At 34.6% G+C, this 15,123-nt stretch overlaps 1 protein-coding gene across 1 annotated transcript in view; it reads right to left on the bottom strand.

Moving 5' to 3' along the window:
- The window catches only part of LOC116303146 (uncharacterized), a 32,495-nt gene extending 17,780 nt beyond the window's left edge, over nt 1-14,715 (bottom strand). Inside the window, exons 1-25 of the mRNA XM_031712627.1 lie at nt 14,356-14,715; nt 14,077-14,207; nt 13,906-13,945; nt 12,658-12,686; nt 12,423-12,510; nt 11,584-11,666; nt 10,885-10,979; nt 10,264-10,363; nt 10,105-10,164; nt 9,682-9,721; nt 9,295-9,410; nt 8,672-8,768; nt 8,021-8,076; nt 6,998-7,111; nt 6,844-6,894; nt 6,126-6,227; nt 5,462-5,591; nt 4,996-5,096; nt 4,487-4,660; nt 3,284-3,355; nt 2,917-2,968; nt 2,702-2,754; nt 2,343-2,458; nt 1,742-1,812; nt 1,367-1,440 (exon numbers count right to left, since the gene is read on the bottom strand). Of these exons, the coding sequence (XP_031568487.1) occupies nt 1,367-1,440; nt 1,742-1,812; nt 2,343-2,458; nt 2,702-2,754; nt 2,917-2,968; nt 3,284-3,355; nt 4,487-4,660; nt 4,996-5,096; nt 5,462-5,591; nt 6,126-6,227; nt 6,844-6,894; nt 6,998-7,111; nt 8,021-8,076; nt 8,672-8,768; nt 9,295-9,410; nt 9,682-9,721; nt 10,105-10,164; nt 10,264-10,363; nt 10,885-10,979; nt 11,584-11,666; nt 12,423-12,510; nt 12,658-12,686; nt 13,906-13,945; nt 14,077-14,207; nt 14,356-14,413 (2,103 nt within the window). The 5' untranslated portion in view covers nt 14,414-14,715. The remainder of the gene's footprint in view (nt 1-1,366; nt 1,441-1,741; nt 1,813-2,342; nt 2,459-2,701; nt 2,755-2,916; nt 2,969-3,283; nt 3,356-4,486; nt 4,661-4,995; nt 5,097-5,461; nt 5,592-6,125; nt 6,228-6,843; nt 6,895-6,997; nt 7,112-8,020; nt 8,077-8,671; nt 8,769-9,294; nt 9,411-9,681; nt 9,722-10,104; nt 10,165-10,263; nt 10,364-10,884; nt 10,980-11,583; nt 11,667-12,422; nt 12,511-12,657; nt 12,687-13,905; nt 13,946-14,076; nt 14,208-14,355) is intronic.
- Nucleotides 14,716-15,123: the final 408 nt, after the last annotated feature.

The raw sequence follows: 15,123 nt of genomic DNA on the forward strand, positions 1-15,123 counted from the left end.
TCATCGAGTTGAAGGGTTATTGACACAGACTCGATCAAAATAAAATCGTTTGTCCAGTTGATTTAGATTGATATTTCTTGATATTTGTTGATCAAGATTAGCATGAAAACTAAATAAAATATTGAAAGGGATGTTCGAAAGGGCCATATTTATCAGAGGGTGTAGTGTGCTTCCTAATACTCTACATGTAACTGATTTGCTCTGTAATTTCTCTCCTTCTCTTTCTTTTTTTTCTTCCTTCCTTCCTTCCCTTTTTTCTCTTGTTTTTCTACGAGCAATTTTTCCCTGCTCATGTAGTCTTCCTTCTCACTCCTCATTTCTTTCTCTTCCGTTTTTTCCTTTGTTTTCACGTCATTTCTACGAGCGTTTTCCTGTTTTTCTATTCTAAATGCTTCTAATAAGTAATTCAACAATTAACACGTTTAATATAGCATTTCAAAAGAGGCTGTAAAAAAATAAGCTTAGTCGCGTTAACAACCAAACGCACAGTGACTGAAACTGGAGCCAATCCGAACCGTGTTAGTTAAGTATAATCTCGACTTATATGGTGGTCTCGAGTATGACCAAAATATTTGTAAACTTGAAGCATTATGTTATAGTACTTTTGCTACTTCCCTTGAGAGTAAGTTAAAAGTATGTCATCAAAATCACGCGAGTAATAAACTCTATTACAAGCCTACTTCGTAATGACGAAGGGAAGAGGTGGAGTGGGAGGGATCTGATTGAAGTTTGTTTGTTTGATTGAGCTTTACAGAAAAATATAAAGTAAATTTCGTATAAATGTGGAAAAACTACATTATTACGGTAACAGTACAGTTATGACTGTAAATCAAAATGCCTGGACACCGTACTGTTATGATCACGACACGGTATCTCCGTATATTGACTGTTTGTCTTACGAAAAATTCCATATTACTGCGCACAAATAGATAGTATTGCGCACAGTATTGCACACACATAATGAAATCCATGCACACATATTTTACCTAATGTACACCAATATTTACTTACACACAAATAACCTAGTTATACTTTTTTTTACCATGCGCACATATTATGCACGCACAAGAACTGAATAGACCTCTTCGGCTCTGACGTAATGTTTTCCCATTTCAAACCACGTCACTCCCTAGAGTATCATTTCTTTGTTTAAGGTTTGCGCTCGGTTGCACATGAGAAGACAAATGAATATGGATACAGCTCAAACAAAGAATCTTATTCTCAAGGGAATGACACGTAGTCTGAAATGGGAAAACATTACCCCAAGCCGAAGAGGTCACACGTATAACTATACCAACACACACACACACACACATCTACTTTCAAACACATATATAAACTTGGTGCGTATTAGACTATCACTTACCGGATTGCTTAGATGTTGTTTTTCAAGTAGCTCTTCTAAAATTAGATCTGTTTCATATGCTTTGCTTGTTTCACCTAAAGTAAAGTAATGATATTTGTAGAATATTCTACATTTCTTTCCTTTTTGCTTCTTAATTTTAACGTCTTTTTTCGTTCTCATCTCATCTTCTTCAAATCTTTCCTTCCTATTTTCCTTCTCTTCCTTTCTTCCTATCAACCTTTCCCATCCCACCCATCCTTTTCCTTTCCCATTCCTCTCAGCCTTTTTCCTCTTTCACTTGGCCTATTGTTCCTTCATCCACCCTCTTCCCATGCCATTTCTAATTATTCTCTTTGGGCCCTCCCATTATTTCACCCATCCTTGATCATCTCTCACCTTTGTAGAATAAAGTTACTGTATAAATTCCTGGTTCTGGTGATGAAACTGTCACCGAGATATCAGCTTTTCTGTTGCAAAACAAAACAAAACAAAACAAATAAATCAACAAGTAACACTCCGGGAAATTTTGCTCATTAATTATCAATGCAGAATCACCATCCTGGTGTCAAGGACAGGGATTTCATTAAGTTTTGAAATGTTAGAAGGTAATGAACTAGCTGGAGAGTGGAATATTTTACAAATTACTAAGTTATAATAGTCCCCTTCACAGTTCTCAGGGCCATCTTGAAAGGTACATGTAGCCTTGCCTTTGCATCGAAGCGAGGCAAACAGTGAGCTTGCAATAATAGAGACATGTGAATAATTGTTCAAGGTGTTTAAAAAAGGTCTCAATCATTGCAAGCTCACCGTTCGTCTCGCTTCGATGCAAAGGCAAGGCTACCTTTCAAGATGGTGCAGGGAACTGTGAAAGGGACTATTGGTAGTTTAAGCAGGAGAATTTGCTCATTTGTCCTGATCCTTCATCAAACCCCTGCATGAATCATGGTGTGTCAGAACCGTTTACAGTCATGAGAAATCTTGTATCTTGAGTATATACCTTTTTTCTGGAATATCATTGGTTTCTACGATCACTCCATCTCTCTCAAGCTGATTGTAAGAAAACCTCACCACCTTTGGGCCTCCTTGTGAAGAGGAAAGTCCAAAACTACTTCTCTGAATTTGTTTAAAAAAAATTTCAAAATCACATTTCTTCATTACATAAATATGACATAGATTTGAATATTTGAAAGCTAATCTGAGGATGATGGATGGGTAAGTTGGTGGGTGCTGTAGGTGGGGGAGGGGGGGGTGGAGGGTGTAAGGGTGTGCTGTGGAGGGATGGGAGGAAAAGGAAGGAGATTCTATCATAAATTTCTTTCTGTTCTTAAAACTACTGGGACTTCAAGATATACCTACCTTTTGTATTTTAGGTATTGAGGCTGCTCTGTTTCTCACAACTACTAAGTATTCTATGAAAAATTATGTGTCAGACAAAACGAAATGTTTTTAGTATATGAATGACAAATGTTGGGTGAAAACATGATACAATTAACTACTCACTGTAATTAACAAAGCTCTAGTGAATTCAATAGAAGCACGTTTGATTGAGACCATTATTAACTAAAGTTTACCTTTGTAAGCATTAAGTTGTTCCTGGAGAAAATTTCCATGGTTATCGAGAGCCTTTAAAAAAAATATTTTACATTTTAGTATCTTGCCTCTTGCCCTGATAAAGGTTTTATCTGTAGGTTTTTCTGCAGATAATACATTTATACATGCTCAGCCTCATCCAATTATTGTTTTATATCTGTGAGGGTCATTGTATTTTTTGTTAATTCTTCATGATAAAGGTCCAGTATTTTAACCCATAAGAGTCCCAAAACAGCCTCTGATTGGCTAATCAAGTCAGCTGGTAATATTGATTGATTAGGTGATTGACAGCTGTATGACAGCTGCCTAGCAACCAGAAGTACTTTATATCATGAAGTTGAATCTCACCTCGTAGACTCTTTCTAAACTTTTAAGCTCCATCTCAAATTTTTCATATTTCAACAGTTTGAGCTGAGCCTCCTGGTAAAATTAATAGAAAATAAGCAAATTTCAGTGACAATTTCTCATACTACAATGTCAGACTCCAAATTGCTATCATTTGACCTCCACAGACTTTTTTTTCTTTGACTCTCTTTGATAGTTGGGATCTCTGTGACACAGGTAGCCCACCAAGAACTATTCAAGAAACTTCATTCAAAGAAAAGAGTTGACCATTAAAACAAAATCTATTCTGCCAAGAAAACCCATGAAATACAAACTCTCCATACTTTAAATTGATCGTAAACGCTAGTTGGACTCATTGCTGGAATAGGCCCTTAGCAGTTATCAGTATCAGTATCAGTGTCATTCCGCTATTTCCAACTATAAGTTGATCAGCAGGGACTATATAGTCTACACAGAGCCAAAGTTCTGATGTAGTAGTCCTTTTAGAACTTTTCTGTCTTGTGTAGATTTCTTAGCTTGGTGTTTATCAACATTAAGTAGTTGACTAATTTTGATCCATGGATCTCTAACATATTTAGCAGATGGAATTGCAAACAGCAACTGTTTCGTTAAATTTTAATTTGGTCTTCTACAAACATGTGCAATGTACTTCAAGTAGCGTATGTATATAAAATCACGAAGTGCCAGGGTTCCCACTATTCTCTCCAGGTCTAAGTTCCTATATTTAAAGGCAAACGTTTCTTCTCCGTCACTATTCATTTTCCTTTCCCAGCCATTCCGTACCATTCTTCTTAGTAGACCAAAACAACAGGATTCAAGGTCACCTGTTGGTACTGGTGAGCAAATTTTATTTCAAATTGGTGATTCTTTTTAGCTATTTGTGAAGAACTGAATGAAACGATGTGTAACCAGTGTGTTACAAAATGCAGTTTTAATACGATCTCTCAAAACAGGCCGTAGAAAGTGTGTTTATTTTTTACCCATGTGGATCAAGATGTTCATTCATTTGCTCTCAGTGAATTAATCAGCACATGATTACTCAGTGCAAAGGGCCTATTCCATTTCAATCGACAAGAGAAATCTACGTTGTACTCTGTTCCTGCTTGGGGAAAAAGCCTAACCAAACAGTGAACCAATAATTCTTTTCAAAAACATTGGCAAAGCTCAGCTGGTTAGTATCATACAGAAAGTTTACATCAGACAAACCTCCTTCAGCTCCTGATAATACAGTGCGTCATTGGTTAATACAGAATGAAATTCTTCAACTGCCTGGTATACATGCAATAAATACTCAGCCAGTCCTCCCCAATCAGTACTGGGTTCGTCCTGTGCCTTCATAACTGCATCATACAAGGTGTTTTCCAACATTAGACAGGGGCGCTGAAAATAAACAGGGTTGTTACTTTGTATTGATATAGGGTATCTGATTCTTTTATTTGAAAAATCATATCTTAATAGTCTCCAAATAATGGAATCACCACTTTCCATGGATCAAATACAAAGTATTCAATCCAGGCAACAAGGCTTGAATTTGAACAATCCTTTGAAACTACCTTGCAGCCTTGATCAAATGGTTTTTGTGTGACCACTGAATGGATAAAAAATGAAAAATGAGAGGAGAGGAGAGGAGCAAGGGAACATTAATATGTCAAAATAATTATAAATATTTTCCAATATTATCCTTCACCTACTCCCCATTAACAGCCTATTCTTACCAAGCATAACATCTTAACCAACAGTTTCCTGCACTGTTCTTTTACAGCTTCACTCTCAATCTTCTTGCTGAATGTTGACTCTATAGATTCTGTCCTCAGAACTAAACGAGCAAAGAGTAGTGCTTAAGATTAGGGTACCATATGTGGTTTAGCTATGCTGCTAATGAGTCAACCTCTCAACCAATGCTACTAGAAGGTTTGTGGCAGGGGGACTGCATTCAAGTTCCCTCACCAAGTACTCGCATGCGAGTTGAGTTTGTTTGTATGTGCTGTTCTCCTCTGCTATGAGGGTTTTCTTCAGATTATCTGGTTTCTTCCCTCCATACAAATCAACGTGTGAGTCAGTGTTATCTGCATGGAACACTGAATGTAGTGATAGTGTGTGAGTGGAAACAGGTTCACAATCAGTGAGAAAGCACTACAAAGACTATCTGGATATAAAGCATAGGAAACTAAACAAAAGTACCTTGTTTTGATGGGCCCCATTTGTTTGTTAAAGGCAAATGTATAGTTAGATTATCTAAACTTGACATCTGGAGCTCAGCTTGACCCAGCTCATCCAAAAGTATGTGTAATGGGTCATCCTCTGTTAATGCCTGGGATATGAAAAATAATAAAAAAATTTATGATACATTTTACAATTCATTCTGTTTCCAGATGAGTGTATATCACTGTTTTTTTATTTCATTCCCTTGAGTAGTATTTCTATACTTACAGGTAATACCTGATGGAGAGAGCACATTCTATTAGTATATGTAATAGGACTCCATGATAATTGGACGAGGAAAATTCAAAGGACTGACAAAATTGGATGAGGCCGTAGACCGAGTTCAATTTGGCAGTCAGAGGAATTTTTCAAGTCTAATTATTTCTTGATTGGGGAGCATGAAATCCCATTACCTATTAATTATACAGCTGCCTAATTAATCCCATATCAACAAGACCTGTTCAATTAAGAAAATAATTGGACAGTTACCTATATGGGATTAATGAGAAGCTGTATAATTATCATGATTATTGCTGTCATTATTAACATCAATGTTAACGTCATTCTCATTATCATCATTTTCACTTATTATCATTGTTGTCATTGACATGGTGAGGATGTTGGTGATGATGTCATCACTTACCAAGTCATCTTTGTATTGCAGCATCAGCTCATGAATTTTGAACATCTCATTCAGTGTTATTGAGATCTTGATATTTTTAGACAGAGAAAGATAATGTTCCATCTAAAATGAAACAAAAAAATGAAATACAACATATAAATATATGCCCTAAATATGCAAAAATTCCAAATGGATTGGGTACTGGGGTCAAGGCAAGTACAGGGAAGGAAAGGTGGCTATGTTCCCTGATAACCACTCAATTTTCAGATGCACTGTAAGTCTAGTCTAGTCTCTTATATTTTCCAATCTAAGAGCCTCCACATTCAAGGGTGTTCTATGGTCCTTGGAGTAAATTCCAATATAAGTTTTGCACTATCATGTACTGGCCCATTAATCCAGCTTGGACTGCCTTTGGTTAGATGGCAGAACGTAAAATAATTGTATTGTTCCTGCCATCTAACATGGCTGCCGTCACGTGATGGTGCAAAACCTCTATAAAGTATTTTCCTAATGGAAATTTTGTCTTGTTCAATTTACTTAGGGGGCAAAAAGATATAACAGGGCCGCATTTTAACTCATTAATTTAACAAATTTCTGATATTTTGCCTCTTGGGTAAACTGGAACGAGAGAAAATTTACGTATGCTTTCAAGAACCTGTGAGGGAGGGGAAGGGGAGGTGGGTCTAAGATTAATCTATAAAGAGCTGTGTGGTGGGTATTTATATGGCTAAACACTAACCTCTAAGTTTTCATGAAAATCTGAGACCTCACAGAGGTCTCTTAAAAAATTCTGAAATATGAAAAAATGAAATAAATTACAACAATTAAAGTAGCTGGATTGAAAATTGATTAAGCAGTAAATATTTTTGTTTGATGTCAAAATTGTAGGTAACCTGCATTAGGTCAACGTGCTCCAAGGCAAACGGCTGTAAGGGCTGCATATATTCCTCCTTGAAATGACTTGTCACAATGTTCTTATTCGCCATGCTTTGAAGAATCTTTGCGATCTGTAAAGATTTAAATATCATAATAATTAATTAATAAATAATAATAATAAATTGCACATGATTCCATTTGTAGTACACTTAATCAATCTCTCAAATTCTCGGCCAGTTGATTCAGACCTTATTCTTTTTGGTGTAGTGTGTATCCATTTCAGACCATGTGTCACTCCTTAGAAAATAAGATTCTTTGTTTGAGTTGTATCCACATTGGCAACAAAGAAATGATACTGTTGGGAATGACATGCAGTCTGTTTTGGGAAAACATAGGTCTATACTCATACAGCCTTTCAGATATTCATTATCAAAAAGAATTAATGGAAAATATACAGTAAAAACCCACGAGTAAGAACCTGAAAATTAAGAACCTGTTATCCTCAAATTTGTCATTTATACCCCCATTTAAACAAGAACCTATTTAGCCTAGAAAATGAAAAACAGGTTCTTATTTTCAAAAACCATCATTTAGTGATGCAGAGCTGAGTTAGAATCCTGTTTGGAAAAATAGGAGCTTGCCATTGCTGTGCAGATAAATCAACTAATGTTCTAGGGTATTGTTGATGGGGGTGGGGTGGGGTTGATTGAAAAATAGGCTGATTACCATATTTTTATCTTGTAGCTGAATTTTATTTGTTTTTTTACACAGGAATAAGAACCTATTTAAGAACCTAGATAGCCTAAAATTGTGTTAACTACCATTTAAACAAGAACCTGTTTAGGCCAACTCTAAAAATGTAGGTTCTTACTCGCGGGTTTTTACTATATTAATCTAGTGAAAACTCAGTTGCCTATTTTGTCAACAGAGCCTACTTATTCAAAAATTACAGAATCCTATGCCTCTTTACATGTCTTTTTGTGACTATCTGTTCATCTATCTATCTATCCATCTCTTTATCTGTGCAAATCACAGCTTACCAAGGTCAGGTTTCTTCTCATATTTTGTGAAGGTTGTTTTTCGACCAACATATGTGCTGAAATAATAAGTGAAACTAATTTTGGCAATTCTTCCAAATTCTATTACAAAGCATAAAGAATAAGTGTATTCTATAGATCGTCCCTCCTTCCTCCCTCCATTCCTTGATCCCCCTAACCTTTCCCTCTCCCTTTTTATTCTCCCCCTCCACCTCCCCCTCCCCTTTCTTTCCCTCCAGCTTTCTTCCTACCTTTAACTCCCCATTTTTCTCCTCCACCTTCCTCCTCACCTCTTTCCCCAATCACCACTACCATGTTACTGTCTTTCTATTCTAACCATGAACACTCAAGTTTTTTTATTATTCTTTATTCATGTAAATATACTTTTATTCTTTCTTTCTCTTTCAACATTTCATCTCCTTGAATAACTCAATACATGTAACTTGAATTCTATTGTTTTTTAAATTCTAATTGGTTGACAAATAATTTGAGTGTTCACGGTAAAAGTAGAACGACAGTAAATCTTTTTTGAAAGCACTGACTGTTAAGAGTATGCACCTGGGAAATATAATATATAATATATTTATAATCAATCAATTATTAATATTATATAAATATTATTTATAATACTCCTTACAGCTTTTGGACATTTACCTGTAGGAGTAACTATGGCAGGGTTTAAAAATCTTAACAAAAAGAATCCACCAATCATAGCATTGATTTGTTCTGGTTGCGCTTCTGGATACTTTTCCTGTTTATAATGAGAATTTATTTGATGTTTTTAATTTTCAACGAAGAAAACAGACACACAATTAAGTTATCTGCCACTGATAATTGCATCATCATTGCACCAATGTCACCATCAAGGTCATTATAATTATTATCATCAACACTATCAACAACCATCATCTTTTCTACCACCATCACTGTCACCAACATCACTGTCCCACCATCAATGTCAACATCATCATCAACTTCATCTTCATCTGCCACCACTGTTATTGGCACCACCATCAATGTCAACATCATCATCATCAACAACATCAACTACCACTACCACCACCACTATCTATACCTTCATTATCAACATTGTTACCACCTTCATTGTCAACATTTTCAAGAACCACCCCATCATCACCATCATTATCAACACTTTGATCATTGTCATTTCATTCTTGTAAACAGACCCTTCTAACAAAAAAATCGATTTTTGGCTAAGAAGGCTCTGTTAGTAAGTTCCATTTTATAAGCACTTAACGTAAAAAGAGCCAACTTACCGTTGCAAGTGTTCTTATTGCACCGCACAACCATCTTATACCATAAGGCACATTATTCAGGGAACTAACAATGATTCCAAGGAACAGTGATGCTATGTCTACAAGCTTTTTAATACTTAAATATCATTAAGGAAAATTAAATCCAAAGTTTGCAGCACAACATGCAAAAGATGACCGCATTAAATTTAAATAAATTTATGCACATTCTTTTCCCTTCCAAACGAGCAGTAAAACCAACCAGCTTCTCATCGAAATATGACAGTTTAATATACAGAACCCAGGCATACATGTAGAAGCATACTTTTGCAAGTTGTGCTGTAATAATAGCATCTGTTAATTTCATTAGGTGAAAATGGACATTATGCTATAATACTATGTCAAGGATATGAATTTTTGTTTTTAACTGAACTTCTGGGTCATCCATTGCCTTTGAATAAGCAAAAATAAGCACATTAGAATATCAAAATTTCTTCAGTACATTTTTAATCATTCAAAAGGAAAAAATAATAGCAAACGAAAATACATAGCATATTTTGTATGAGAGAGAATGTTGTCATTTGGTATGATATTCATGAAACCATATCCACCAAACATCAGCGGACTGTAAATGAAGCCTCATAAGTGGGGTACACTACATCACTATTTATTTAAGTAAATATCCTCAGCAAAAGTAACCACGAGGTATGTAATGTTATTTTTTTCATTTTTTTTTTTACTATGGTTTGGTGTGAGGTAAAAGCTAAATAAATAAAAGCCCAATCTACCAGGTTGGGTTTGGCTAAGTAGAGAAATAAACTCACAAATCTATACCTTTTCATAAGTTAGTTGTGTGTTTTCATCTTTTGGATAACCATGTACTTCTATGTAGACCTATGTTTATACATGTAGAAGAGAAAATTTAGAATTATAAACTTCAGTTATGAACTGAAGAGTAAAAAAATTAAAGCTGTTAAAGAGGTTTTGCCATACTTTTACAGGATTGATTTCCAGCAGCAAGTCAGGTTGTGATAACAACTCATGAAGAGGTTCCTCAAGAGCAAGTTTTAAATACTGTTGTCCAGGTCCCCTTCTGCAACACAATTAGTTAAAAAAAACATTAAAGTTAAGTATCAAATCACTTCTGTCTATAGAAGATAACACTTGAAGGTAATTTAACTGATAAACTTGTGGTCCTCTTTTAACATCTTTAGTTAATTATAGGGACGTGACCGCCATAAACGTGGTCATCTGAGCCATGTGAAGGTCTAAACATTTGCAGATGTAATTACAAAGACAGCACCTTCTCCTTAGTTATTTTAAGACCCTGAGTGTTTTCCTAACAAGGCTTGAACCACCACCTCTGACACTTTTACTAAATGAGCCAACCAGGTAGTGGTATTAATTATTTGTTTGAGTTATATCCATTTCCCTATTTCTTCTCATGCTTAACCGTTAAACAAAGAAACAATACTCTAGGGAATGACACATAGTCTGATGTGTGAAAACATTATGCCCAAGCTGAAAGAGTCTATTATTTTTTGCAACCATAAATAAATATCAAATAATAGGTATAACGATTTGGATTTGGATTGAACTTTGAATATTATTCACCTTGTGTAGGTTGTCATCATTCTTGAGATTGCTGTGTTTGCTCTCAGCAAACTATTAAAATTTTCTGACTCCTCAAATTCATACTTCAAGACAAGCTAGAAAATGAAAGTCCAGTTCAAATGTCAAGGTTTTGCTATTTATATCTTATACAAATGACCTGACAAGCTGGCAATTTAACAGTTGCATCTGAATTGGAAATAAATGGCATTTAGTGATATCGTGTAATGTGTATTTTTTTAATGAAACATTGTCAGTGTAAACGTGTGTTTTAGAAAGGTTGCTAACTGAACACTGCCATGTTTATCAACTATATTCCAAAATTTTCAATATAATCTATTATTATAAATATAATAATAATGATAATGATGACAATAATAATAGTAATAATAATAATAAATATAATAATAATTTCACTGAATAATATATATCAAATCCTATTCTTCATAATAATAATGTCAGTAACCAGATCTATAATTTAGAATAATATTTATGATATTATATAATATAATAATATACATAAAAAGAAAGAAAAACTTATATAATGATATCCTACAATAAAAATATATTTATTAATATATAACCATAAAATCTATTTGGTAAAAACTAATTCAATAAATATATATTTTAGAAAATAATAATAATAATGATAATAATAATGATAATAATAATAATTTTTTTAATAAGTTTACAACAACTCACCTCAAACATTGACAGCAATAGATACTCTTCTCTTGGCTCGTACTGATTTCCATACAATGAAAACATTACTGGCTGTAATAGGGCTGAATGTAAAAATACAAAATCAATTTAATTTACTCAAAATTAATTTATAGGTTATCGTGACTGTGGGCAGAAGTAAGGCTCCAGTAAAACAAAAGCATAATTATTCATTGGATATTATAGTATATGTCTTGTTCAAAGTTATTTTTCTTCAATTACCCAACTGACAATCTAAGAACACTATCGTTGAAGCTTATTCTCACTCTGAACTTCAATTGTTTGTTTGTTTGTTTTCTTGGTTTTCCCTCTGTACGAAGTATTGCTAATGTAGACTATAATAATCTTTTAATAAACAAACTCTTAATTTTTTTCCAAAAAAAGGGAGTATTACTCCTACTGTAAAGGCTTGCAAAAATTAATAACACATGTCTATGTTACGAAACAATAATTGCTTAAGATTAAAATAGGCTTCCATAAATTAAGAGACCAAATATATGCTAGCAAAAATTTAAAATTTGTCGAACTACAGAAAGGTTAGATGACCATAAACGGTAAGTGAATGCGGGCCATCTGGGTCAAATATTTTGGGTTTTAGAAACGAGAATCCACAGTAGATTACTAGCGTTAATTATAGAAACAACACACAAACAATAACCAAATGCTGCGAGACCAAATATTGCTATTACATACTGGGATTGTCACAGCTATAATGAACCACTGATGATTAAAAGTAATTTCAACAGTAGACAGTTGTGGTGCTAAAATTTCAAATACAGAAAATTATTTTTTATTTACTAATAACTCATTATTAGACTTACAGTCAATTTCACTTAACACCACAATTCTGGTTAACTGTGCAAGGTAATGAGGCTCTGTTTGAAGCAAGTAAAAGAGGTTTCCATATCTCTGCATTCCGAAATGAAAAAAAAATTAACTAAACATCACAATATTTTAAAAAAAAATAATGTCAAGTCAAAAGTATTAGTAAAATTTTCAAATTAATAAAATGCAAATATTTCTTAATAAGTAAATATGTAAATTAAATTGTCTCACCTGACATTTCAGTTCATCTTTAATTACTCCTGAAAAAAAAAACATGTTGAAATCGTGAGATTACTGTTTCCGTAGCTTTGAGCTACAGTTGCACGAAATATTTCCATGACATTGGCCTATGATTGAATTAATGTTCTCCGCTAGTCGCGTCTGATAAGATATTTCTTCGATTTGATCTTAGGAAATACTTAAGCAATATATCCATGTTATTTAAGTGTATGAAAAAGCCATGCTGTTTTCAAAGAAGTGTTACCAAAATTACTTGAGGAAAGCACTAGTAGTTCAACCATTTTCATCTCGATCTCCCATTGAGAGCATTTGTCAAAGAGAATAAATAGCTATCATTCTTTTCTCTGTATTTTCATCTTTTAACAAGTAGGCAATTGTTTCAGAATTGTCTCAATTTTCAATCCCATATGTGCTTATGTCAAAGAAATTGAAAAGAGAATGGGAAAATAAATGGGAAATGTTCTTTTTCAATCACTCATCAGGCAAGACCAATTAAGTTGAGTGTTTCCTGCTTTTTCAGCCTAAATGGACATTTTTAATGCAACTTCTCCAAATATTCCATTAAAAAACCCATTGAGTTGATCAAATTTGGTCAAAAAAATAAGGAAATGGAATAAAGAACGAAAGAAAAATAAATGAAAATTTACCACGAAAATGAAAATTTAAGGTTTCATTTTCTAGCGCCACCGTCAAAGTGCCCCTTATTCAGCACTCAAAAAGTTTCACTTCACTAAATCGAAAGGAAAATGGAAAAAAATCGTGCGAGTTGGTCAACGTAATATACTCATATCCTCTCCAGCAATATTTAAAGGTCAAATAATGATTCAAATATTTACAGTGTAAAAAGTTGACTCTGAGCAAATACCCCCTCTTAATGAATCCAACACTAACATATCTTCATACGATAGCCTCTAACAATCAAAACTGGCTGAGCAAATATCAAGATCTAAAAAGAATATCGGTTTTATAGCTGGAGCAGAAAGAACTACTCGTACAAAAACTCGAAAAACTTAGGACGCATTTTGAGCATGTATTCCATTTTCAATCTTAAAGGAACCGTGTCTGTCTTGCATAAAGGCTCCCGATATCTCTAAACAAATACCATTTAAGCCTTTCGTCTCCAAGAGTTATTTGAGAATGTGCTTAGTGTAATAATAAATTAGCCAGAAAGTGAGAAGACATCGAGTAAATTGTCTGAAGGCTTAACAAGACGATGGGAATAATAGGAGGGGAGCTTACCAACACGACGATCGCCATCACCAATCCGATCTGATAATTCCTGCAAAACAAACAACAAGATCAAGGAAAGGAAAATAAAACAAAGACAGTGGTTTAAGGAGTAATATAATGTTCCACTGGTCGCACATTTGATAAATAAAGAGACCAGTAGAATATTTGTTCACGACTTACCTCTACAGCGATGCGATGGTTGATCAGAAGTGCAATCCTTTGGTCAAAGAAGCGTACATCCCTTTCCAGTTCATAATTTTTCTTGCTGCGTTCGGAAATCTCTTGTTTTAGTAATTTAAGTCTTTTTTGAACTGCAGAAAAATTAGATACCACAAGTTTATAGTACACACAAAAAAATTTAACGCCAACAAGTTCGAACCGCTTAACGAGCATAAAACGAACCGCAACCTGACGTTCAAAATGGAGAGTTTTAAGACCACTACACTATAAAAGACTTACTTAATCTTAATTTATCCCCTTCCTGGATCTCAGGTGGCGCTACCTCTGCCATTTTCATTCCAAAACTGCTGAATATTCCTTAAGATTTCATTCGATCTTTGAGCATAACACGGTTTGACATAAGTTGAGCCCGTCCCACGTTCTGTCCTCTAGTTTCGCGCGCCAAGAAATTTCGTAAACTCCCCGTGTTTTCTGTCACCAATAAAACTCCAGTTACTCCAAAACATTCAATATTTCTACATCATTGATTCATTGACGGAGGATTACATTAGACTTTATCCCACGAGGTTGTTAGTGACGGTAAAACTTTCAGCTTGACTGCCAACATACCCCAATAAACTCCTTCTGCGGCCCCAACGGAGCTTGACAAATGTTTTGCCATGTGATTGTTATCGGGTCACGTGATACAGTGTGATCCCGAACACACGGGGGCAAAGAAGAATTTCCGGCGGAAGTACGCAAAACCGATACCTGATAAATATATATCATGAAGTTCTTGAGTATAACCCTCCTTGAGATGATAAGCAATGAGATATGCACGATCCGCTAAATTTTGTTGATTTGACGTGTCGTGATAGGAAATCAGAACGCGAATTTTGTCTCCTTTATTTGATTTTATAATTACTAGTACAATAACCCACCCCCCCCCCCCCCACACCCTGCCTTTGAAAGATAACATAATACCGCAAACAAATTTTTTCACTACAATAGAAATAACTGGTTTATTACATTTTTACCAATCTTAGAGGCAGCTGAAGCAATCAAACA

This window comes from Actinia tenebrosa, unplaced genomic scaffold (assembly GCF_029948245.1).
Source record: "Actinia tenebrosa isolate PJP-AT-01 unplaced genomic scaffold, QUT_ActTen_1.0 PGA_scaffold0__85_contigs__length_37466705, whole genome shotgun sequence".
Classification (NCBI taxonomy): Eukaryota; Metazoa; Cnidaria; class Anthozoa; order Actiniaria; family Actiniidae; genus Actinia; species Actinia tenebrosa.